The sequence below is a fragment of the Mirounga leonina genome, unplaced genomic scaffold (assembly GCF_011800145.1).
Source record: "Mirounga leonina isolate KUSES-001 unplaced genomic scaffold, KU_Mleo_1.0 Mir_97, whole genome shotgun sequence".
Lineage (NCBI taxonomy): Eukaryota > Metazoa > Chordata > Mammalia > Carnivora > Phocidae > Mirounga > Mirounga leonina.
Genome location: NW_023270889.1, coordinates 2,956,454 through 2,983,354, shown reverse-complemented (window position 1 = coordinate 2,983,354; position 26,901 = coordinate 2,956,454). Strand labels below are relative to the sequence as shown.

Sequence of the window (26,901 nt, the reverse complement as noted above, 5' to 3'; positions counted from 1 at the left end):
ATAAATCGGTCTGCTATGGAAAAGAAAGGGGGGGAAATACTCCAATGGAAGCCTAGGAAAGTAATGAAGCTTCCCCCATCCCACTATAACTGACAGTTATGACATAAGCTCAGCTGAATTAGCAGAGAAGACGGTGTATAATGCCCAATGGCTACAGCATTGGTTCATCCATTCTAATTTCTAGCAATAGACATTTTTAAATTTCTGAATCTAGGGTTAACCTAGGAAGGCAAAATACTAAAGTATTATTTTTCTTTGTTTAACCAAATGAATGAAATAACAAATATATACTAAGAAATGCAAACGACATTTCCAAAAGTAGAAATCATACCTCAGGGGCAATCAATTTTAATACAAAATGAATAGAAATCATAAGATGCAATAAAACTCATTAATCAGTTATCTTAAGAATACATGCCCTGTTTTTTGTTTTTTAAAAGAACTAAACAGATCAGCCTGAAGACTCAACATCACCAACAGTGCAGAGCCATAGATTTCAAAAGCTGCCTGTTCCTATTTGCCCTTAACTGATAGGGTTTAAGTCAAAGAGTTTAGGTCTTCCAGGAAAAGAAATCTGTATGCTTCCTTTCTTTTTGAAAAGACAGGTACACTTGGTGAAAAATGGTCTTCTACTCTATACAACAAGAAACTTTTTTAAAAAGATTTATTTGAGAGAGAGAGCACAAGCAGGAGGGGCAGAGGGAGAGGTAGAGAAAATCTCAAGCCGACTCTACACTGAGTGCAGAACCTGCCTGACTCGGAGCTCAATCTCACAACCCTGAGATCACAACCTGAGTGGAAACCAAGAGTCGGACACTTAACCTTCTGTGCCACCCAGGCGCCCCTACAACAAGAACCTTTTTAAGAAAAATATGAGAATATTCTATTATTTACAACATATTTAACAAAGAATAAATTCCCATTATCTGCCTGGCAGTATTCCATGTACTGGAACACAAGTAAACAAATGTGAAAAACAGATTGTGTCTGATGGTGGTAAATACTATAAAGGAAATAAATCAGAGCAATGAACAGAGTAATGGCAATGGAGAGAAGCTACTTTGTGATGGGATGCTTAGGAAAGGGCTCTGAGGAGCTGACATTTAAGCTGAGACACAGTACAAGAGTTCGCTGATGTTTAGTTAACAAGATAAAATTCACAAATTATGTAACTTGACAACAGTTACAGAAGGCAGCAGAAACGCAGGAAATTAAGTTTTAAAAAATGCTTAAGCTTATATAATTTTACAAAGCAAATATCAAAGAGAAAGGGAAAATATATTCAGATACATACTGTTTATCAAAGAATATTAACTGTGCTTTTTCCCACATACCATTTCACCTCCTATTAAAGCTTTCTGTTGATGCACATGGTCTCATTTGACCTTCATACAGACCAAGTAAACAACCTCCTCTCCAGTTAGTAAACCACAAGAAGTTTTATCAATGCCTCGAACTATCCCAACATACATGAGAATAACTTGTGATTTTAGCAACCTAATATTACAACTGAAGGCATCTTACTTTCCAACTTTTTCCTTCTTACTGGTGATATCCAAGATTAGTTACAAACAAATAAAAGCTTGTTATATGTAAGGCTGAAGGAGGCTAGAGGATGTGGTATTCTACCTAGCATACAGCCTAATTAATGATGCCACTGATCGGTAATATCTATGGGGGGAAAAGTCATACATGGCAAAATTTGCAAAATCTAGTAGTTAATATATAACATATTAACATATTAATAAGGTAAGTTATAAAGCAAGTTTACCAATTTACTAATAAATATAAAAAGTTCAAATATATGTTGTCATTAACCTGAATTAATGAACTAGATCAAGTGAAAAGAGACACAACGACATGATTACTGAAATATATGTAACTCTGCTTCCATACACATCAACTCATACAAGTCATGGGTCTCAGTTTGCAAGGGGACTCTCTGTCCACCTTCACCTTCTTTTTCAGAACTAACTGATAACACACAGAGAGAAAGCACAAATGCCTAAACAAATCACTAATCTTATCATGCAATTATGTGAAATGAATAAACTATTATGATGCACAAATATCAGCTGTAAAGTAACAAAAAACAACTTCCCTAAAAGCCAAAACATTATTACCTCAGTTACACGGCATGGGCAGTGAATAAAGTATTGAGATATGTAAGGCTTACAAATAAAGGAATTAAGCAAACACACACCCTCAACTGTTTCTAATAGCACTTATTCTAAATGGTTTCAATCCCTCTGTGCTTTTGTATAACATAATGATTAATGGTACATGCTCTACAGTTAGAATGCCTGCATTCAAATCCCTGGTCTATCACTTTGTGTGACCTTAGGCTAATTAATTAATCTCTCTAAGCCTCCATTTCCACATCCATAAGACAGGGATAATAAATGTATCTATGACACACGGCAGTTATAAGAATTAACTGATATGAAGAACTCAGCCAGACTCAATAAACTATTATGCAAACAGATCATATCTTCTTTGTTCTTTAACAAAAGAAAACATTTATTCCTGCATTAAATAAGTAGAATATACACATAGTTAAAACTCAAAAGATATAAAAGGGACAAGTAACAACATGTTTTCTTCCCATCTTGGTCTCCCAGATAACCATTTCTTTTCCCTATAAACAACTAGTGTTATTGGTTTCTTCTCTACCTTTCCAGAAACATTTTATGCATATATATGCAAATAGTACATATTGTTTTTTCCAAGCTTTTAAAAAAAAGCTATATACTATTCTCTAAAAAAAACAACTATATACTCTTCTATACTATGCTTTTTTAACTCTACATATTTTGAGGATTGTTCCACAATTGATCCTTTTCTCAATGCCTTAGGTCAGTATTTTTCAAATATGAGTAGTAACACCTGCCTTTTGATGGGAGAACAGCTTAGAGATCATTTTGCGATGACAAATTATTATTATATTACTTAACTGCATATAAACAGGTGACAAGGGTCCTTATCCTTACAACTCTTATAAAACTATGAATTTAAAAGTAAACATTAACCACTCCACACCCACAGAAATGACCATCATGGAAAAGATAGTACCATATGATGGTGAAAATGTAAAGACACTGGAACCCTTATATACTGCCAGTACAAATATAAAATGGTGCAATCACTCTGGAAAACAGTTTGTCAGGTTACTAATATATTAAACATAAATTTACCATATGACCTAGCAATTCCCAATCTAGGTAGTATCAACCTAAGAAAGATAGATGGAAACATCCCAAGACTTGTACACAAATGTTCATAGCAGCATTATTCATAATAGCCAAAATGTGCAAATAACCCAAATGTGTCCACCAACTGGTGAATGGACAAACAAAATATGCCATATATACATTCATACATAAATACAAAATGCAATACTATTTGATCATAAAAAGGAACAAAGTACAGATGTGTCCTACAATATAGATGAACCTCAAAAACATTATAAGAGGGACGCCTGGGTGGCTCAGTCGGTTAAGCGCCTGCCTTTGGCTCAGGTCATGATCCCAGGGTCCTGGGATCGAGTCCCACATCGGGCTCCCTGCTCCGTGGGGAGCCTGCTTCTCCCTCTGCCTCTGCCTCTCTCTCTCTCTCTCATGAATAAATAAATTTTAAAAAAATCTTTAAAAAAAAAAAGAAAAAAAGAAAAAAAACATTATAAGAGGCCAGATACAAGAGACCACATACTGTATGATTCCATGTATATGAAATGTCCAGAAAAAGCAAACTGAGAAAGAAAGATTAGCAGCTGCCTAAGGCTGGAGGTGGAAATGAAGAGTGACCACAATGGGAATGAGATTTGATTTTAGAGTGATGGAAATCAGACTGTGGTACTGGTTGCACAATTCTGTAAGTTTACTAACAATTATTGAATTGCACACTTATAATGAATGAATTTTATGTTATGTAGACGGTACCTCAATAAAGTGATTTTTTAAGTAAATACTAAAACAAAAGATCCAATAGAATTCAAATTAATTTTGAGATGTTTGCTGAAACAATATCATACAGAATGAAACAACTTCTTTATTGTGTAACAAATTAATTATGTCCACCTACCTAAGTCCTCTAACCTACCTTCGGATCAGCTAGTTAATGAATATTTATTGCCTGCTATATAGCACATGCCTATTTTACTGTGTTCCACTGATGACTCAATTTCCCCCCCCAATTGTCTCTTTTATAACTACTGTGAAAAATTTATTCATACATCACTTCATGACAAAACAAACCTTCACTTGGTGCCAACACATTTATGTATGATGTGTGTCTCTGCTCCTTTCTCACTAGGCCCTGGCAACTGTAAGTGAAAAGAGTACTTCAGCCCAAATGATTTTAAACATATAGGTAAACAAATACGGGCATTAGGGATGGGCCAAAGATTATCAAAATGAAAAAACAATACTTTCTAATTAATGAAAGAAATTCATGAGCCCCTAAAAGTATGCCCATAAAACCCAATTTGAGAACTCTGTAATGTGCAGTGTCAGAAGTTACTCAAGTATGTAGAGCAGTTCTGCTATGTGTCCATTCACAAATTGGCTTTGGGAAGATGATCTCTAATGCATGATCAAAAACAACCTTGTCTTCAATTATGAAATGGAAATTAAGCATTTACAAATCAAGTAAGAATAATAATTTTAAAGAAACACCTAATGAAAAATAGAATTCATCCACATGAAAAGGCTGAACATTTAAGACAAATGATTAACAAACTATTGAAACCATATCATGTGATAAAAATCTTGAGGGGGTCTTGATATAGACCCCTGTGTTGGGCTCTGTGCTCAGCGGAGAGTCTGCTTGAGATTCTTTCCTTCTGCCCCTCCCTGCTCTCTCTCCCTCTCTCTCAAATAAATCTTAAAAAAAAGATATATATCTTTTATACACACACATACACATATACACACACACACAATGGAATATTACTCAGTCATTTAAAAAAATGAAATCATGTTATTTGCAATAATGTGAATGGATGTAGAGGGTATTCTGCTAAATGAAGTAAGTCAAAGACAAATACTGTATGATTTCACTGATACATGGAACCTAAAACACAAAACCAACAGACTCTTATACAGAGAACTCATGGTTGCTAGAAAGGAGGTGGGGGGGCAGTATGAGAAATAGGCAAAGAAGATTAAGATACCCAGTTATAAAATAAATTAAGTTATGGAAATGAAAAGTATAGTATTGGAAATGTAGTCAATAATATTGCAATAATATTGTACGATGACACATGGTGTCTACACTTATTATGATGAGCACTGAGTAAAGAATTGTCAAGGGACGCCTGGGTGGCTCAGTCAGTTAAGCGGCTGCCTTCGGCCCGGGTCATGATCCCAGGGTCCTGGGATCGAGTCCCACATCAGGCTCCTTGCTCAGCAGGGAGCCTGCTTCTCTCTCTCTCTCCCTCTGCTTGTGCTCTCTCTGTCAAATAAATAAAATCTTTAAAAAAAAAAAAAAAAAGAATTGTCAAATCACTATGTTGTACACCTGAAACTAATGTAACGTTTTATGTCAACTATAGTTCAATAATAAGTGCTTTTTAAAAATACAGGCAATCAGCAGCATTATTTACAATAGCCAAACTATAGAAGCAGCCCAAGTGTCCACTGACAGATGAATGGATAAAGCACATACACACCAGACTAATGTAACATTGTAGGTTAACTACACTGGAATTAAAAAAAAAAAAAAAGATACAGGCAATCCTTGCTTTGCATAGTTCTGATGCATGAATTTCAGTTACCATAGTTTAGAAAAATTACCAGGCTCCAACAGCATGGCTCAAATTTCAGTTATTCCCAGGCCACACCAACTCTAAAGAATTAGAAATTCTAAAGGTGAGGTCCAGCATTTAACATTTTTTTAAGTTTGTATTTTAATTCCAGTTAACATAGAGTGTTATAATAGTTTCAGGTATGCAATATAGTGATTCAACACTTCCATGCATCACTCTGTGCTCATCCTTAATCTCTATCACTTATTTAATCCATGTCCCCACCCACCTCTCCTCTGTTACCATCAGTTTGTTCTCTATAGTGAAGGGTCTGTTTCTTGATTTGTTCCTCTCTCTCTCTATTTTTTTTTCCCCTTCAGCATTTAACATTTTAACAAGCCCTTCAGATGGTTCTGAACTATGGTAAGTTATACACAATATGCTATACAACACTTGGAAAGAATATAGAACATGTAGTGATATTAAAAATCTCTAAATTGTGAAGTGGAAAACAAAAACAAATTATGGAATAACAACCATCTGATATCATTTATGAAAACAAATATAGTATACACTCTTTTGATGAGTATGTATATTTGTCAATGGTGGCATAAAAAAAACTTAAAGAATATATACACCATCATGAAAACAGTAAGAATACCTAGCAAAGAGATTTTTAAGAGATGATCAAGGAAGAACTTTAGGTTTAACTGTAATGTTTTAATTTCTGTATGAGAACATAACTTAATACATTAATTAATTAAAATGTTTTTAAAATAAGAGAATAGAGGGGCGCCTGGGTGGCTCAGTTGGTTAAGCGACTGCCTTCGGCTCAGGTCATGATCCTGGAGTCCCGGGATCGAATCCCGCATCGGGCTCCCTGCTCAGCGGGGAGTCTGCTTCTCCCTCTGACCCTCCCCCTTCTCACGTGCTCTCTCTCTCTCTCTCATTCTCTCTCTCAAATAAATAAATAAAAAATCTTAAAAAAAAAATAAAATAAAATAAGAGAATAGAGAGTAGCCATTTTTAAATGGGCAGAAGATAAGGAATTCTTAACTTAGGGCTACCTAAGTGATCCAAAGCTTCTTAATATTTTATGAAAAATTTTACTCCATCCACATTTTTTTGCATAAAGGGTACATCCGAAGGATCTGTGAGCCCAAGGATTCAAACTCATGAACATACATATATAATTTTTGAGAATCTGTGAAGAAACAAAACAAAAGGTGACTAGCAGACTGGATTAGAGAAAATGCAGTACTGATGATTTTCACTAAATGGGACAAAGAAAGACTTTAGAAACTAGAGATTCACAAATCTAATATGGATGCTGGCTGGGCAAAAGTCCAAAACAAATTATTAAACATACTTCAAAATACCAAAATGGAAGCTGCATCAAAAAGAAGTTGAATAACAACGGAAGAAAAGCATTTTGAAAACTCTCATTTTTATGCTGGTAGGTCAAGAAAACATTTGACCTCAAAGCATTTTTAGTGTCCCAGGGAAATGAGAACAAGGTCAAAAATACTAAAAAAATTCATCAGAGATGCCCAAAATTCAAAACACCTGATCTCATGCTCACTCCTAAACTTAGGACTTCTGCCTCCTATCCTGAATGGCTATGGGGATCTTTGTGTGAATGCCTCTTTGACACCCACTTACTCACCACGGTGAATAGATGGTCTAAAAACAGCACACTCTGCTTTTATACCTTCAAGACAGTCAACAAACTCCCTTAAGTTTTCTTCACAGGTGATACAGGAACAATGTAGATGAGTGACAAAAGGTATGGGAAAATTTAGCTGAGTAACAGATGTTTATAGATTCTCATAGGGGTGAGGAATTTAATCTAAAGGGTTAACAGATCAACATGAAAATAAAGAATTTCTCTTTTTTTTATTTATTTATTTATATTTTTTAATTTATTTGTCAGAGAGAAAGAGAGAGAGAGGGCACAAGCAGGGGGAGTTGCAGGCAGAGGGAGAAGCAGGCTCCCTGCTCAGCAGATGGCTCAGGAGGGCCACGGTGGGGGGAGCTGGGACAAATGGGGGTTTCCTGAAGATCGCACTAGATGATTTTATACAAGAATTTGGGGGAGGTGAGGAGTGAGGGGATAGTAAATTTCCTGAGCCATGTGGGTCCTTTAGGAGTTTCTCTTCAGGCAGGTTTTTTTGTCTTTTTAGTATATAATTATAATATATATGACTATATAAATATAACTAATGTATGTGAGAATGGGCTGGCTGACTGAGGTGTTGGGGTCAACAGGGACAAGCCAAAGAATCCTCCCCTTGGGCCAGCACCCCTTCCTTCACCCCCAGTCCCAGGACAAGTACTTGGAAGCCAAGTGACGTGATCTTGCACTCACAAGGTGTCTGCCAGCTGCCTCCTCTCAAAGGTCACGCCTTCTGGAATGAGAAGAGGACCACCATGGATCCATTCCAAGGAGTTCTACAGCTGGGGCTCCCAGAAGGACCCAGCAGTTTAAGGGGTGGAGGCCTCCTTGCCATCACAAGCTCCCCACGCCCCAACTTAGTGGCTGGTTCCTCAGTGGCCTTGCAGCTCCCTGCCTCTCCTGGTATCAGCAGCTTCCAGCTAGATGGGCAGGGGTTGGGCAGAACTAAAGAGCTGGCTTGGGTCAAAGGCTCAAGCTCTGCCTAGTAGGATCCTGATTCTCCACAGCCACCCTGCCTCTCCCACTGTGTGTCCTACCTGAGTGGATGAGAGAGTGGAGAGCTTGCCTTTGGATTTAGTTCCTAAATCAATCATCTTACCAATAATCTCATCAATAATTTCTCAGTGTGAAATCTTAATTTAAAAATTTCAAAGAGACTTTTCCTTAAAAAAAAAAAAAAATGGAGGGCGCCTGGGTGGCTCAGTCAGTTAGGTGTCTGCCTTCGGCTCAGGTCATGATCCTGGGGTCGTGGGACCAAGCCCAGCATCAGGTTCCCTGCTCAGTGGAGAGTCTGCTTCTCCCTCTCCCTCTGCCTGCCACTCCCCTGGCTTGTGCTCTCTCTCTCTCTGTCAAATAAATAAATAAAATCTTTTAAAAAATGGAGCAAGGATACAGCTTAACCATTCTGTGACTGTTTCACACATATACTTGGGTTAAACAAACACAGAAATAATGGTTGGAGGGAGCCAGAGTTCTCACTGTTAGAAAGTGAAGGTTTCCAAGGAGGAGGAAGGCTAGAGTGAACCAGTGTATTCTAGATTAGAGTCAGAGACATGGGTATGAACCCCTGCTTACCTTAACATGGATGCAAATGGATAAAGAAACAATTGTATAGATCTAGCACATACACAGGTGAGTATACATGCATTCAATTCCCAGCTCTGTCAGCTGAGAAGGCCTAGAAGAACAACAAGCACACCAAGAACCTAGATCCTGTTTTTAGATACCATTGTCCTAACAAATATGACTGATTCTAGGACTGGGGCAGGGACAATACAAGATGAGTCTGGAGCATCTAATAGTACCAAAAAGTAAAAAGTACTCAAAAAAAAAAAAGGAGGCATATCAAAGAAAGGATCACAAGAGCCAAATTGCAAGAGCTCCTAATGACTACAGCTGAAATAATCTTAGCAACATAATAAATAACATTGTATTGGCTTACAACCCAAGATATAAAACAAATATCAAGTAGTCAATACTGGTAGAAATAACTGGTTAAATAAATAAACAAACAAACAAATAAATAAATAAATAGGAGAAGAGACAATTCTTCCTAAAAGAAGAATTCTAAGTAGTTTATGTAAACACTACCCCCTCCAGGAGGTGGAGCTTAATTTTTCCATTTTCCCAAATGTAAGCAGCATTTACTGACTTACTTCCAAAGAACAGCATATGGAAAGGGGAGGAAAAAGTAACTTTACAGTGGAGAAACCTTAAAAACATGATAGCATGTACCCCCACTATGTGATAAGAAGGGCACTTCACCTCTGTGATATTCATCCCCAAGACCCAGAGTCCCAGTCTAACCAGGAAAAACATCATAAAAAAACAAATCAAGAAACATTCTACAAAATACCTGACCAGGACCCCTCAAGACTGTCAAGGTCAGGAAAAACAAGGAAAGACTGAGAAGGCATAATCAACCAGAGAAGACTAAACAGAGACATGAAGACTAAATGTAAGGCGTATCTTCGAAGGCATATTAGTGGAAAAAACAGTGAAATGCAAAAACAGTTTGGAGTTTGATTCATAGTAATGTACCAATGTTGGTTTACTTCCATAAATGTACCGTGGTAATGTAAGATATAAACAACAGAGGAAACTGAGTTAGGGGTATGCCTGAACTCTGGATGATATTTGCAGCTTTTCTGTAAATTAAAAAATATTCTGAAGTTAAAGTTTACTAAAATTTGAAATGGATATATCAATATGATCTTGTCACTTAAATACACACACACACACCCCTGTATTTTCTACCTCTTTCCACTGAAAAGGTCAAGAAGGAATGATATCCCACTATTAATGAGCAGGTATAACATTCAGATTTGGTCTCTAAATACCATTCCCACTTAAAAAAAAAAAAAAATGATCTCCATGGGGAAATGCTGATTCTAGGACCTGGAAAGGAATATACTAGGAAGCTTACATCATGTTATGCCAGAAAATAAGTAAGCTTTTAAAGTCTAATGAGTACATGTAAAAACTACATAGCAATCAGGGACTCCCCTGACCAAATCTGGGACAATTTAAACATCAAAAAGAATAATGACTACAACTGACTGGAACACATGAAAATTTTAAAGTCATAAATCCTGCCACTCAAAAAGGAAAAAGAAAAAAACACCACCACCAATAACAGCAACAACTCATTTATCACCACCTACCCCTGAAATAAAAATGGGGAGTTAAAGAAATAACCAAGTATTTATCCTGCCTTCACAGTAGAACTGTATTTTAGGGTAGCCAAATAATATCAGTTAAAATGGAAAAGTTCTATTAGAAGAACGTCAACAAATAAATGTAGATGAAATAATGGAATTTAGAAAACCAAGAAAAGCACCAACTTAACAACGCTCAATGAGAGAACTGATTCAGGTATGAATAATCAATGGATGCTAAACTTATTAAGTGAAGTAATGAGAATCTAGATATTTCCATGCTATCAACTATCTCCCCACAAAGTTCTTGCCTATCTCAAGTATATAATATTAACTTTACAATGGAAGAATGAGATGTCACCAATTTAATCCAGGGATCAATCTTAATTGTGAGTCTCAACAAGTTGCATTGTCAGCAACAACTAGACAATAAATACATGCCATGTGATGTGATACACTAGAGATGATCATCAAGGCTTTGAATCTTCTATAAGAAATACTGGAGACAAAGAAATAAGCTAAATGATACCATAAAGAAGCAATTAAAAAATTCAGGGAGGAAAAACCTTGTGAAGCACAACTGACCTGTCTGTTTAATAAAGTCATGGGAAAGAAAATGGTTTGGAAGGAGACTCTCTTCTAGATTAAAAGATATGTAAGAGAGGTACACAATAAATGTGATATGTATTACTTGATTGGATCCATGTTTGACAAACCAACATTAAAACACATTCTGAGAGCAAACTGGGGAAATTTAAATATGGAATGATTATTAGAAATATTAAGAAATTCTAAATTATTTTGTTAGGGTAATTGGAGCTATATTTATATAGGGAAATGTCTATATTTTTGAAAGATTCATGCTGAATTATTTCAAACTGAAAGTTATGTATGTCTTTACTTTTAAATATTTCAAAAGTTACAAAATTGAGATGAAGCAAATACAGAAAAATGTAACTGTTAAATCTAGGTAAAGGATAAACAGCTATTATAGTAATCCCTTCACTTTTCTCTGTGTTTGAAATTTTTCACAGTAAAAAATGAATTACAGATGGATGTATAAATAGATAAAAAATACATTAAGTAAAAAAATATGTATTGTCATAAAAAATAGAGTCACATTACTTGGACATTAGGGGCAAATGACAGCAAAGTTAAACAGTTCTCATGATTTAAAATAGTAACATTCACCATCTGTTTGCAGTACTAGAATTTATATTAATTTTGTACAGATTGTCAAGAATTCTCTTTATTCCCATCTACCCTTTGATAGCTCACTATTATATATAGGATGCAACAATTTAATTATGGAAGAGAAAATAAGCTTATTCTTGGGTTTTTCTGCATTTTCAATTACAACAGCATAGCAAATGACACAGTTTAGTAATAGAGCACTGGCTTGAGACTCATGAGACATGATTCCATTCGGAGCTGATCATTAATAGAGTACTGAATAATCCTGAACAAGTGAGTTTACAGTTGTAAAAGTAGAAGGGGAACACAATCCTTAATCAAGAGACTATCAAACGGGAATAAAAGATATTATCTCATATTTTAAATACATTTTTTAAAAGTCATCATACTAACTCAAGATACCAAGTTACTATTTTAAATAAGAGCTTTATTAAATACAGCCATCATTGGAGATACCCTGTTTATAAATTTTTTTTTCCTTTCCAATTGATCAGAGATCTGCTATGTTCATTTAAGGAATTCTCTGATCTCTACTAAAGATAGTTTAAGAGTTAGGACTTCAAAATTTACAAGTCAGTATGATTTGTACAAAACTGACCAGAGCCATGTTTAGATATAACTTTTAGGTTATTTTGCTAGATAACTGTAGCTGCCAGAGAAATCTGAAGTCTCAGACCCAATTCTGAGCCATATATAGACATTTATTATCTAAGCATTTATTAGCAAGTAAGCAAAAACAATTCATATGACTTGCTCCACAAGATTAAGAAAAATCCCAGCTCTCTAGCCTTTCAGTTACTCCAACCACCACTTTCATGAAAGGTTCACTGAAAGCAAACACTCAATAGCCCAGAAATAGGAACTTTATCCATATAGTTGAAAGAATCCAGAGTTTACAGGTAGATACTAGGTCTAGCAAAAACCATCATCCCCAAGAGTTCAAGTTAAAGGCAAACTAGATTCTTAAGCCCTACTCATGCAAGAGTAGAAAATTGGGTCTAAGTAAAGTTCAGCTAATTCACCTATCTTGAATATCTAGTTAGTAAGACCTCATTTCCAACATACATTATGCAAGTTAACAAGATATCAGTTTCACCAATAAAAATCTATTTTTGATATCTAATATCTAAAAGATACCTAAAAGATAAAGATAAAAAGATATGGTCAAAAACAGAAATAAGAAGGTGGCCTGTGGTTGCAACATGTAAAGCCCTTTCTGATATAATGCTAGCTGACCACACCTGCACAGTGCAGCGCTGGCTAGCACCTGGTTATTGGCTTAGCATATATCATACACATATACATAACACTACACAGTATTTACTAGAGTATTGAAATAAACTAGGCAAGGTAATAATCTCTAAATACAAATATTTTTTTACAAAACAACAAAAGACTGAAAACATCTTTAAAATTTAGGTTAATGAAAGTGAAGGAAAGAAATCTAAGGTACATTTTTCTTTCATTCAAATAATGAAGGTAACATATGGTCATATAAACTTAGTGTATTTTGGTACAAAGCATTATAGACGGAATTCAAATGATAACAGCTCTATCTTCAAATATGAAGGTATTAAGTTGTGCAATACATACCATTCACAGGGCTGAAGGGATCGAAATGCCTTAAAAGAAGCATCCATTCCAGCAAAATCCCAAAACTTAACATCATAGTCATATCCTCCAGTCACCAAACGGGCACCTGAGGGATCCAGACCCAAAGCAGAAACCTGGTTTAAAAAAAAAAAAAAAAAAAAAAAATTAACTGGAGAAAACTACTTACAGTCTACAATAACCTCCATTTCCTTTCTCTAACCTGATCTCCTATATTATAGGCACTGGAAGTACAGCCCACCAGCTGTTATTACTTCTAAAAAGTGTGACTGGATAGCATCTTCTCTATTATTTGACCTTGTTATTATGACTGTTATTTCTTTTGAAATGAAGAAAAAATATTTTAATGTAATTAATGTATTTGCCAGCTTAGTCCCAACTTACCTACCAAACCTCATAAATAATTCAGCTTTTTCAATAAACAATTTTGAGAAAACATTTTGATATTTTAACTACCACTAACAGAAGAAGACCACATGAATCTAAAATTACCAAAATGAGAAAATGCCAAAGGGAATGTTAAGAAATCTATTTAATGAAGTAGGACAAAGTAGAAATTATTTTCTTGTGTATATGGCTAAATGACTCAACATAATCACCTTAAACAGTTATTTTTAAAGCTGAATTTATAAGTGACTAACTACATTATAATACCACTTTTATATTGTTTCCATAAAATATCTGCCTTCCCTGTGAATTTTCCTAGGTCCAATGCACATGTGAATGCCCAACTGGTAACTCACTATTCTTAAGCAGGAAGTCCCTGGATCTACTGCCCTCTCAGGAGGAAAAAAAATACATTAGAAATAATTAACATGGGCGCCTGGGTGGCTCAGTTGGTTAAGCGACTGCCTTCGGCTCAGGTCATGATCCTGGAGTCCCTGGATCGAGTCCCGCATCGGGCTCCCTGCTCGGCGGGGAGTCTGCTTCTCCCTCTGACCCTCCCCCCTCTCATGTGCTCTCTCTCTCATTCTCTCTGTCAAATAAATAAATAAAATCTTTAAAAAAGAAATAATTAACAGATATTACCATACATATCTGAAATACTAAAAAGATCAAAGTTTTATATAAAGGAAGCAACTATAAATCAGTTCTCCTAATAGACTTGAAATGTTATTAATGTAATAAAATTACTGTAATTAAAACCAGATATTTACAAAATAATTTTACTCATTTCAATCACTACCTGCAAACACTGATTTCAGAACATAAGGGAATTATATATAAATATAATTAATGACTTATTATATGTTTAAATTAGATAGGTACTACTCTAAATGTGTTAAAGAAAGCATTCAAATGAGAACTAAGTCATTTTTTATGCCTGAACAATTATATGTCCTAAAACCTATAACAATGAAAAATAGAAATAATAAAAATAAACAGTAGCTTTTGAAGTCTAGGAAGTGACTTCTGCTACTACCAACTACAAACAAAAGTACGTCCATGCCCACTCTATCCTTCTACCCTCCTGTTACAATTAAAGAGGTGTCCTCCTCCTGATAGGACTAACTGCACCAGTGTTCATCCCATTACAATACAATTTGAAACTGCAAATTCATTTGTGGTTTGTCTATTCTGTGCCTGTCCTCCCTTCAAGGGTGTAAGCTCCACTCCCTCGCTGCAACTGCCAGCATGGAGAACAGGGGCAGAGGCCTACAGTCAAGGTAGGAGAACTGATGACTAGCCGTAGGTATCTTCCTTGAGTCCTCCGTGGGGAAAAGGAAAGGGCTGTTTGGAGCCAGCAACTTCCAACTTCCAGAGAATCATTGGTCGGCCTTCAGCTCGGGTCATAATCTCCAGATGATCTCAGGATTATCCCAGGATGATCTTGGGATCCTAGGATCGAGCCCTGCGGAGCACTTCCCACTCAGAAGGGCTCCCACTCAGCGGGAGTCCGTTTCTCCCTCTCCCTCTGCCCTTCCCCCCACCACTCATGTGTGCTCTAATAATTAAATAAACGTTTGTTTTTTTTTTTTTAAAAAAAAGGAAGCTCTAATTGATTTTTTAATGTGCAAAACAAGGGGGCACTATGTTTTTAATTATAATTCTTTAAAAGATAAAATTAAATTTAAAAAAATAGAAATATTTAAATAAAACATGTAAAACTCATGAACACTCGTAAAAATCTCTGAACTGGAGCGCCTGGGTGGCTCAGTCAGTTAAGCGGCTGCCTTCGGCTCAGGTCATGATCCCAGGGTCCTGGGATCAAGCCCCGCATCGGGCTCCCTGCTCAGCGGGAGGCCTGCTTCTCCCTCTCCCACTCCCCTGCTTGTGTTCCTGCTCTCGCTGTCTCTGTCAAATAAATAAAATCTTAAAAAAAAAAAAATCTCTGAACTAAATGATAGGGAAGCTTCTGTTTAAGTATGAACTGTCTACAGTTCCTTTCCTAATTTACTTAAAAACATGAAAATTAGTAAAATTCTGTCACAATTTCAGAAAAATACCAGAACTCTGATTTAATAAAAAGTAGATATAAGATCACAAATCAGATGGAAATGGTTTCTTAAAACAGCAGTTCTCAGATACTTAAGTTTCAAGCCACTTTATACTCTTTAAATCTATTGAGGACCCCAAAAAGCATTTGTTTATGTGAGTTATATGTACCTGTATTTACCACAGTAAAACTTTAAGCCATTTTAAAATATTTATTGTTCACTTCATTTAAAACAACAATAAACCTACTATACTCTAACAAATATTTTTATGAAAATGGTATTTTCAAAAGCAAAAAATTCAGCAAGAAGAATGTCATCTTTCTCTATTAATTCTATCATTTGCATCATTTCTGGGTTGATTTCTACTGATTGATGTTTTCCTCATTATGGGATGTATTTTTCTACTGCTTTACATATCAGACACCTAGAAAAAGGCAGTTTCGTTGAAAAGAGAAAGCAAGATAATTTTATTCTTTCATTCATGAGGTTTCATTCATTCAACTACTACTTTTTTAATGGCTTTACAATAAAAATGATTTCATGTTATAACTCAAAATTTTACATTATTAATCTTTAACATAAATATAGCAATACAAAAATAGAATCTGTAAGTCTAAGCAATAATAATCTTAGAGCAATACAGTAACTATTTTATATTCATTTCTTATCTCAATGTTCATCTAAAAAACGAACTCAGGCCTTTTACGATATAGAAATAAAGCTAAGGGTAATGAGAAATTTTCCCACACCATAAAAAGGAAAACTGTATTTTAGTTTCATTTCTTTTTTCACTTGTAATGTTCCTCTATCAAAGAACAAGGTTTTAAAGCCAACCATAACAATAAGTGTTGCTATTTTAAATGAAACACAACGGTTATTTTGATTGAATAGAAATGTAATCTTTTTCTTTAATGCCTATAGCTTCTGTTATCAGTTGATTGTGCAATTAGCCTTAATACAAATGTATCATTGGTTTACTTTTCCATGAGAGCCTTGTTACTGAGAGGAAAGAATCAAATTTTTTAAACTTACTGTTTTAGTGCCATGCTTTAAAGTTATTTCATGTGAGTCAGGAATCTTTTGGACAGGATTCTGAAAAAAGAAAATTCCATGACATCAATGAGTATCCAACATATGGGGTGGGGCGGGGGGGGGCAGGACTACATGCCACATTCACAAGAAATATAATTTTTAAAAATTGCATCACTAGCTTTTTACACAACGCTTAAAAAAAAAGGAAATAAAATTTCTGAGAGTATCTTATCTCTGCACTTCTAGATAGACTACAGTTGTTGAGCTGATAATAAATGTACTTCAAATCTCAAAAAAGATAAAACTAAGAAACTCTTTAGGTTGTATGGAACCGTAAGCCCTCTCAGCATCCAAATATTTAAAGTCCTCTTTTCACTGAAAATTGGGCATACCTTAAAGTGCTTAACTACACAAAATAAAATAAAATCTGCACAGGGTAGATATATACCTTTTAACTCTTGAAAGTTTAAAACTCAAAACACTGCTGCTCAAAAATAACACAAATAAGGAACTGAGTCATTCAATGATTCATTGGTTCAATAAGCATTTATTAAAGTGAGATTATTCCAGATGCTGGGTAGTATCAGACATAGCCTCTACCATTCCCCCTTTCAAGAAGCATGTGGTCGAGGAGGGGGAGATCAATCACTCTAATGCAATATGAGAAATGGTATGATAGACAGGAGGTATGGCCAGGATAATCGAGGAAGAGAAAAGATGGATGCATAAATCAGACATAAGGAATCAGATGATCATCTGAATATGAAGTTTCATTGTTTAGTCAAGTTTCCATTATCCAAGAGCTGGGTAATCATACTAAAATTCTAGGGCCATTACAAATTTACGTGAGGCTCATCCTGCAATCTACTTAATTAGGTATGTGCAATCTAACAGACTTTGGTCCCTGTCTCCCCTCATTCTTTAACATCCTTGATGAATCAACCAATCACTAGTTTTATTTCATCATAAACTCTTCCCCTGCTATGGCTCTTTCTCCTCTGCACATAAACAATTAAAGTACTTCCCATATTAGACACACACACACATACACAATTTCCGCTATATTTACTGCTATATCATTATCTTTTCCTTTGCAATCAAGCTTCTTTACACAAGTTTTCACTCAAGTGTCTCTGCTTCCTTTCACCCTTCTACCTCTACCACTCTGGCACGTCCTTTTATTCCTAATGCCCAGCACAGTTCTTGGCACTTAAGAGACTCTCAGTAAATACCTCTTGAATAAACAAACAAGTCACTATGAATGCCCCTGGACACTTTTCAGAACTTAACCTGCACAACTGACCTTTCAACAGCATGGCAACTACTTAACTACTTCCTTCTTCTTGAACCTGTTCTTTCCTGGGAGGAAGCAGGCTCGACAAGAAGCCAGAAAAGCTAGGGTTTTTATTTGTATTTTTTTTATAAGGTTGAACATTCTTTTTAACATTTTCTTTTATTTATTTTTTAAGTAAGCTCTACACCCAATGTTGGTCTTGAACTCACAACCCCAGGATCAAGAGTCGTGTGATCTAACTGAGCCAGCCAGATGCCCCAAGAAAAACTAGATTTTTCAATCTAGCCCTGCCACTCAATAACCCTGTCATAACTACAGGAGAGTTGCAACTCTATTTCCTCATTTGTATACAGAGGATAATAGCACCTGCCCTTTAGGTTACTATGAGGCAAGTGGTTTAAGCCTTATAATGCAGCATTCAGCACAAAGTAGGTGCTCAATAAATGACAGCCATCCTTTATTCTAAGGCTCACCTCCTATGTCGCCTATCATATCATCTTAGTCTATTTCCAGGCTTCCCTTCCTCCTTAACTGGCTAATTCCTACTCATCCTTTAAGATTCAATTGAGATGTGACCTCTTCCTGGAAGCATTTCTCAACATTTCAAACTCTGGGTTAAATGACCCTTCCATGCATTCTCATGTCTCAGATAAGGAGATAACCTCTCCTTATCTCGATCACAGAATTTATCAAAATCCATTGTAATTTTTGACCTGTCTCCCTCCCCACCACTCCATAACCAAATTGCAAGATGGACACTTCTCAAAGATTGTGTATATCTATTATTATCTCTGAATCCCCAATCCACAAAACAGATGGTGTATGGCAGACAAACACAAAAGTGTTTTGGAATTAATTAATGGCCCAATGTCTACCTTGTAGATCACATTAGATTGTACTTTTTAATGTACTTTCAAACATTAATGTTTATGTCCATAAAGGAGAGCAGGTGCTATCCATCAGATCAGCCTGGCAAGTGACAATAAAGGATAACGGAGGTTTTCAAAAAGTGAAAACTTTAACAACCAAATGATTATACCCCAGACCAAAAGTAAATTTAAAGTTGCAAGTACAGGGGTGCCTAGCTGGCTCAGTCGGTAAAGCATGTGACTCTTAATCTTGCGGTCATGAGTTCCAGCCCCATTCTGGGTGTAGAAATTACTTAAAAAAAAAAAAAGTTGCAAGTATAAAGAATTAAAGGCAGTTTTGTTTTAGACTGTCTGCATCTCAGAGATTACTGTAGTCTACTACCACCACAATGCAATGAAGAAGATTAGGAAACGAGAAGACACTGAACAGGAACCCTAACCTCACAGTAACCTAAAAAACTGCTGGAGAGTTTACAATTTACTTCAATATAAGACGTTACAGTATGGTTCACTATGCTTTGGAAAAGGGCTGCACATACCTTGATTTCAGAGATACCAATATTCCAACACAAATTCTAAAATAATTTAAAAGTCGAACAAATGTATTCTGGACTACCCCTATATTAAATTATGTAAGCCACTGCTCTCTTTGCAGTTGACAACATTTGTAAGTAATAAAAACTCATGTATAAGTGCTAAGTACTCATAAAAAAAAACAGGAGAACAGTTCAAATGTTTCACTTAGAGAAGATTCTATTATAGTCAGTGTCTCATTTCATAACTAATTACTTTTTCATCACTCAAAACAGAAACACTGTCACTAAGAGGAAGGATGAAAATTATTTCATTGAATTCAATGTACAATGTGCCTATATGTAGACAATTTCTGGCACTTAAAACTTACAAGAACACAGAACAATTTAGTATTTACATTAGGAGTGAATTAAATGTTTAAATAAATGTTGTTTACATTTAAAATCAAAGTTTTACTGGAATTTATGTAGGGCATAACTCATAAAAAGACCACATAACTGGCACAACTAAATCATCTAAAATAGTAGCAATCCATCTTTTGGTAGCATATCACTTGATGGTGATTGTTCTTTTTCCAGAACTTTTCCTAATGACTTTTTGGGATATGGCTTAAATGTTAAATTTGCTATAACAGTAAAATATTTTCATGATTTTCACGCCAGGGGACATCACAAGCTACAAGACTTCAATGAAGTCATTTATTATAAGAATTCATAACAAAAGCTAGTCTTAATGGAAAAGGAGGAAAGATACCAGCTTTTGTTCTGGTTTGGTCTTAAATGCCAACCAAAGGATTATTTCCCAGGCTCTTTGGTTTGCCCTCATAACAAGAATAGCAAATATATCTGGAATAACATGAGCAGTTCCATCTGACATATACCCTTAAAGTATTTTCAAAAGACTTGCAAATCAGAAATAATCTTTCTGGGATAAAGCTGCCATAAGTTTAAAAAGTTATATATGTATGGTACTATAAGCCCTAATCAAAAGTCTACCCAGTAATAAAGATCTGACACAAAGTGGCTATGAATTGTGTGGAGAGAATGAGGACTACCAACCAGGAACTTGCAAAGGAGTGCTACATTCTCCCAGAAACCATTTTGGAAATAGTTGCCCATGTGGTATCACAGAAAACCAAAATTAGAGTCTATTCTAGTATAACTCTGGAGATCCAATAGACTGACTTAATAATTATTCATCATCACACATTCTCTTAAAAAAACATTTATTATTTAATTATACACCATACACCAGGGACTACAGTTAAAGATAAAAAGACGAACAACACAGACACTGCTCACAAGCACTGTCAATCCAGTAAAGCAAAACTGACAGGTAAACAAATAGGCAACACTAAAATGTTTCAGATGCTATGACAGAAGAACACACAGGGTTCAGTGCTCAATTCCATTCTGCCTGGGGAAGTAGAGGGTGATCAGAAAAGGCTTTACAGAAGAGATGCTTGAGATGCCTTTGGAAAAATAGAGGTTCCCCAGGTGAATGTGGAAAGCATCTAGGAGAGAATAAAATAAATCCTGACACTGCAAATATTTTTGCCTGGATAGAGTTTAAATTGCTGGGCAGAAAAAGGGAAAGGCAGTGACGAGGCAACTTCTAGAATGGGAGAAAATGTCTGCAAATCATATATCTGATAAGAGGTTAATATCCAAAAATACAAAACTGCTACAATTCAACAACAACAAAAAACAACCTGATTCAAAAATTGGCACAGGACCTAAATAGGTATTTCTCCAAAGAAGAAATTCATGACCAACAAGTACATGAAAAGATACTCAACATTACTACTCATCAGGGAAATGAAAATCAAAACCACACTGAGATACCAATAACAGGATGGCTATTATTAAAAAAAAATAAGAAAAATGTTGACAAGGATATACAAAAAATGGAACCCTTACACATTGCTGGACAGAAATGGGGCAGCTGCTATGGAAAACAGTGTGGTAGTTCCTCAAAAAATTTAAAATATGATTCAGCAATTCCACTTTTGTGTATACACCCAAAAGAACTGAAAGCAGGTTCTCCAAGAGATATTTGTACACCCATGTTCATAGCAGCAAGACAACAGCCAAAAGATAGGAGCAACCAAAGTGTGAATAAACAAAATGTGGTGTATATATGCATATATGTGTGTACATATATATATGAAATATATAATGGAATATTATTCATTCTTTAAAAGGAAGGAAATTCTGACAATAAAACATGGATAAACTTGGGGGGCATTATGCTAAGTGAAACAAGCCATAAAAAGAAAAATACTGTACAATTCCTATGAGGTATCTAGAGTAGTCAAATTCATAGAAAGTAGAATAGTGGTTGCCAGAGTTGGGAGAGAGGGGAAAATGGGGAATTACTGTTTCATGGGTATAGTTTCTGTACAAGATAAAAAAGTTCTGGAGACTGAATATACAACAATGTAACACTATTGACCTGTATTTAAAAATGGTTAAGATTTGGGGGGGGGGGATGGTTGAAACAGGTGATGGGGATTAAAGAATATACTTATGATGAGCACTGAGTAATGTATAGAATTGTTGAGTCACTATATAGTACATATAATATAGCACTGTATATAATATATACACTAATATACTAATTAGTATATATAGCTAATATAGCACTGTATGTAACTATACCAGAATTAAAATAAAAAACTTAATAAAATGTAATAATTTTTAAATAAATAAAAATAAAAATGGTTAAGATAAATTTTATGTGTATTTTATCAAAGCTAAAAAAGAATTTTCATAAAGTCCACATAAGCAAAAAAAAAAAATTAAAAGATGCATAGTATTAAAAAAAAAAAAAGATGCATAGTATTAAGCCTGAATACTTCTTAATGTTCTAATAAACTTTAGGTAAGCTTCAAAATAAATCATTTATCAAATGTTTAAAATCTTCCTCCAAAAATGGAAAGTTATAGGTCTAAAATATTGCAGGAAGGAAAGACAATTTCCTATCTAATTCTCACAGCTGGTTCCAATCTTTCAATTAGTAGTATTCCCAAACCACCTCTCAATTACCCTCGGTTTATGCCCTATTGCAAGCTGCAATCTTGGAGAACGTTTCTCAGTAACATGACTTAAAAGTATGTTGTTAAATAACTTTTTATACTTGTGTTAAGGCTGAGAAACTCAAAAAGGATAGGTCATTCTTAAATTTTATCAGAAATTATATTATTTTTTAAAATCCGTTACATTATCAATAAACACAAAGATGACAATTTTCTTATCATACAACAATACAGGTAATAAGCCAACAGGATTTATACCAAAAGATACATTTATTTTCAAAAGCTACCATGAACATACGCCTTATCATTCCCTGACACCCTAAAATTTTGAGTATTTCTGCTCTTATTTGCTACTTCTGAAGACCTGAAACCTAGACAGGACTCTGCAATTAACTCCACTGTAACCTGCATTAAGTCACTCAGTTGTCTAGAACCTTAGCTTTTTCACTTATAAAAATGAAAAAATCAGGGGTGCCTAGGTGGTTCAGTCATTAAGCGTCTGCCTTCAGCTCAGGTCATGATCCCAGGGTCCTGGGATCGAGCCCCGCATCAGGCTCCCTACTCAGCGGGAAGCCTGCTTCTCCCTCTCCCAACTCCCCCTGCTTGTGTACCTTCTCTCACTGTATCTCTGTCAAATAAATAAATAAAATCTTAAAAAAAAAATTAGATGAGGTAATTCATGACATTCTATGATGACATGGTTTACCTTAAACTTACTCACATCTGAAACTATGAACACTCCCCCTATCTCACTGAAAAGTCCTCCTCTGACTGCTATCTTCTTCACTTCTCTCTGCACTGCTCACTACCATGATGTTACCCTTCTTAGGTTGTTTTTCTTTGAAAACTTTCAATGGTTCTCCATTGCTTTTAGTAACAATAACTTTTCACAGCATTCACACATTTTTGTTTTAGAAATTTTCTGCAACATTTGACTACTGTCCCAAGTTAAGTTTAGAAAATTAATGTTTTGAAGAAGTTTCTGGTCAAAGGGTACAAACTTCCAGTTACAAGTAGGTTCTGGGGATCTAATGTACAGCATGATGACTTGAAATTTCCTAAGAGAGTAGATCTTAAGTGTTCTTACCACACACACACAAAAAGAATTGTAGCTGTATGAGGCGATGGATGTGTTAATTAACCTGACTGTAGTAATCATTTCACAATTTATACATATATCAAACCACCACATTATACCCTTTAAATATATATAATTTTTGTCAATTACACCTCAATAAAGTTGAAAAATAAATAGAATATTACTAAAAAATAAACAAACTAAAAAAGGACTGGGGTGCCTGGCTGGCTCAGTCAGTAGAGCATGTGACTCTTGATCTAGAGGTCCTGAGTTCCAGCCTCACATTGAGTAAAGAGATTACTTTAAAAAAAAACTTCCTATATAATTATGGGGTGCCTGAGTGGCTCAGGTGTTAAGCGTCTGCCTTCGGCTCAGGTCATGATCCCAGGGTCCTGGGATTGAGCCCCATATCGGGCTACCTGATGGGCGGGAAGCCTGCTTCTCCCTCTCCCACTCGCCCTGCTTGTGTTCCCTCTTTCTCTGTGTATCTCTCTGTCAAATAAATAAATAAAATCTTAAAAAAAAAAAAAAACTTCCTATATAATTAAAAAGCAGTTTCTTATAAGATACTAATATCTAGGGGCGCCTGGGTGGCTCAGTCGTTAAGCACCTGCCTTTGGCTCCGGTCATGATCCCGGGGTCCTGGGATCGAGCCCTGCATCGGGATCCCTGCTTGGCAGGAAGCCTGCCTCTCTCTCCCACTCCCTCTGCTTGTGTTCCCTCTCTCGCTGTGTCTCTCTCTGTCAAATAAATAAAATTCTTTAAAAAAAAAAAAAGATACTAATACCTAAAGAGCCTAACAGTAGTCTTATTATTTACAATGGTACTTTTCTATATATTACTTATTAATATATATATAGTAAGAGCCCACCCTTACCCACAACATTAACTACTCCAGGCAGGAACGGAATAAAAAAGGAGTTGGGCTTGCCAGTTGGGCGGTGGTTTGTGGGAGAGTGTTATAACAGAAATAAGAAGGAGCAACCTGGCTTTCTAGAACCCCTACAATGAAACTCCTCCCTCCCACTCCTTCACTCCCACCCTAAAAAGCCTTTCTTTGACAACTATAAACAAAGGTCCTGGGTTTTACCATTTGCCCTACTCCTAAAAAAAAGGTCCACCTCCGCCATGTCAGGGCAACAATGTATACATCATTCCCAAATCTTCACAACTTGAATTAATTATCCACTGAAAGCCTCCAGTCCCTAACCTCCTGTCTACAAAGAGTAAGTATTTATTAAAATGATTCATTTGGGAAACAAAGCACAGAGTTGCTGTGATGACCAAATTAGTTAATGTGACAAAGTACTTTATAATTATAACCCATTATGAGTAAGAAATTATTATGAGCCTATGGCTACAAAGGTTTTTTCTGAAAGTACATATTTTAGAAACTGTTGGGAGACCCAGTATAAAATGCCTTGAGATAAAAAGGTTTCACCAAGTTTCAGTATCTCAGATATGCAGTGCAGAATTACTTCGACATAGGTTATGTACTATACTATGTTGAGTTATCTTTAAGAGTTCCTATCTGTTTTTTAAAAAAAATTGAGTTACTGCTTGTGCAATCTGTTTCTATTTAGTTAAAGACTCACGGACTAGGGGCGCCTGGGTGGCTCAGTCGTTAAGCGTCTGCCTTCGGCTCGGGTCATGATCCCAAGGTCCTGGGATCGAGCCCCGCATCAGGCTCCCTGCTCCACGGGAAGCCTGCTTCTCCCTCTCCCACTCCCCCTGCTTGTGTTCCCTCTCTCGCTGTCTCTCTCTCTGTCAAATAAATAAATAAATAAATAAATAAATAAATAAATAAATAAAAAAGATGCATGGACTTTACTAACTTTAATGACAAAAGGTGCCACAGCATGAGTTCAATTAGGTAAAGGATTAATTTATTTGGGAAAACAAAAGAAGCCTGAGCCATAATAAATTTTTATTAAATTTACCCTGACACTGAGGTATCTTTATCCTTTACCTAACAACACTGCAGAATGGATACGATATCTGATTTAATATAACTTTCCATACATGCAAAAGCATGTATATGCTTCACAATTGTCAAAGGGACAGTGAAAATTAGAAACATCTTAAAAACCAATCTATACAGGTTCTCTTGGACAATTCTACAATTCCAGCTCTAGCAATTATACATCCTACTCATCCCACCAAATATGGAACAAACACAGTATTAACGCTTCATACTTACCATAATGTCTAAAGCCACCACCACTATAACCAAGTATTTTAAATCGCTCTTGAGCATTTCTTGCTAAAGAACAAACACAGATTGTGGAGAGGATGTGGAGAAAGGGGAGCCCTCGTGCACTGTTGGTAGAAATGAGAACTGGTACAGACACTCTGGGAAATAGTATGGAGGTTCCCCCAAAAAAGTTAAAAATAGAACTACCCTATGATCCAGCAATTGCACTACTAGGTATTTACCCAAAGGATACAAAAATACAAATTCAAAGGGACATATGCACCCCGATGTTTATAGCAGCTTTATGAACAATAGCCAAACTATGGAAAGAGCCTAAATGTCCATCAGCTGATGAACGGATAAAGAAGATGTGGTGTACACATACAATGGAATATGACTCAGCCATCAAAAAGAATGAAATCTTGCATTTGCAACAACATGGAGAGAGCTAGAGTATATTATGCTAAGTGAAATAAGTCAGTCAGAGAAAGAAAGACAAATACCATACGATTTCACTCATGTGGAATTTAAGAAACAAAACAGATGAACCTATGGGAAGGGGGGTAAAAAAGAGAGAGAAAGAGGGAAACAAACCATAAGAGACTCTTAATGAAAGAGAACAAACTGAGGGTTGATAGAGGGAGGTGGGTAGGGAAGACTAAATGGGTGATGGGTATTAAGGAGGGCACTTGTTACGACAAGCACTGAGTGTTGTATGTAAATGACAAATCACTAAATCTTATTCCTGAAACCAATACTGCATTGTATGTTAACTAACTAGAATTTAAATAAAAATTTGAAAATAAAAAAAATAAAAAGAAACAACTTAAAAGCAGGAGAGAGAGGAGAAGCAAGTTTAGAAAGAAGTGATATTTGGGGCATGTGGCTGGCTCAGGTGGTAGAGCACGCAACTCTTGATCTTGGGGTTGTGAGTTCAAGTCCCACGTGGTACAGAGAGTACTTAAAAATAAAATCTTAAAAAAAAAAAAAGGACAAAAGTAGATTGTTCACTTGCCATGTCCCCATTAGTCTGTAAGATCCTTG

General features: G+C 35.7%; 1 protein-coding gene across 2 annotated transcripts in view; it reads right to left on the bottom strand.

Moving 5' to 3' along the window:
• The window catches only part of LOC118006534 (WD repeat-containing protein 70), a 295,923-nt gene that overhangs the window by 221,748 nt on the left and 47,274 nt on the right, over nucleotides 1-26,901 (bottom strand). For both annotated transcript variants that reach the window (XM_034999215.1, XM_034999216.1), the window contains 2 exons: nucleotides 16,852-16,911; nucleotides 13,364-13,497 (listed from right to left, as the gene is read on the bottom strand). In XM_034999215.1, coding sequence (XP_034855106.1) covers nucleotides 13,364-13,497; nucleotides 16,852-16,911 — 194 coding nt within the window. The remainder of the gene's footprint in view (nucleotides 1-13,363; nucleotides 13,498-16,851; nucleotides 16,912-26,901) is intronic.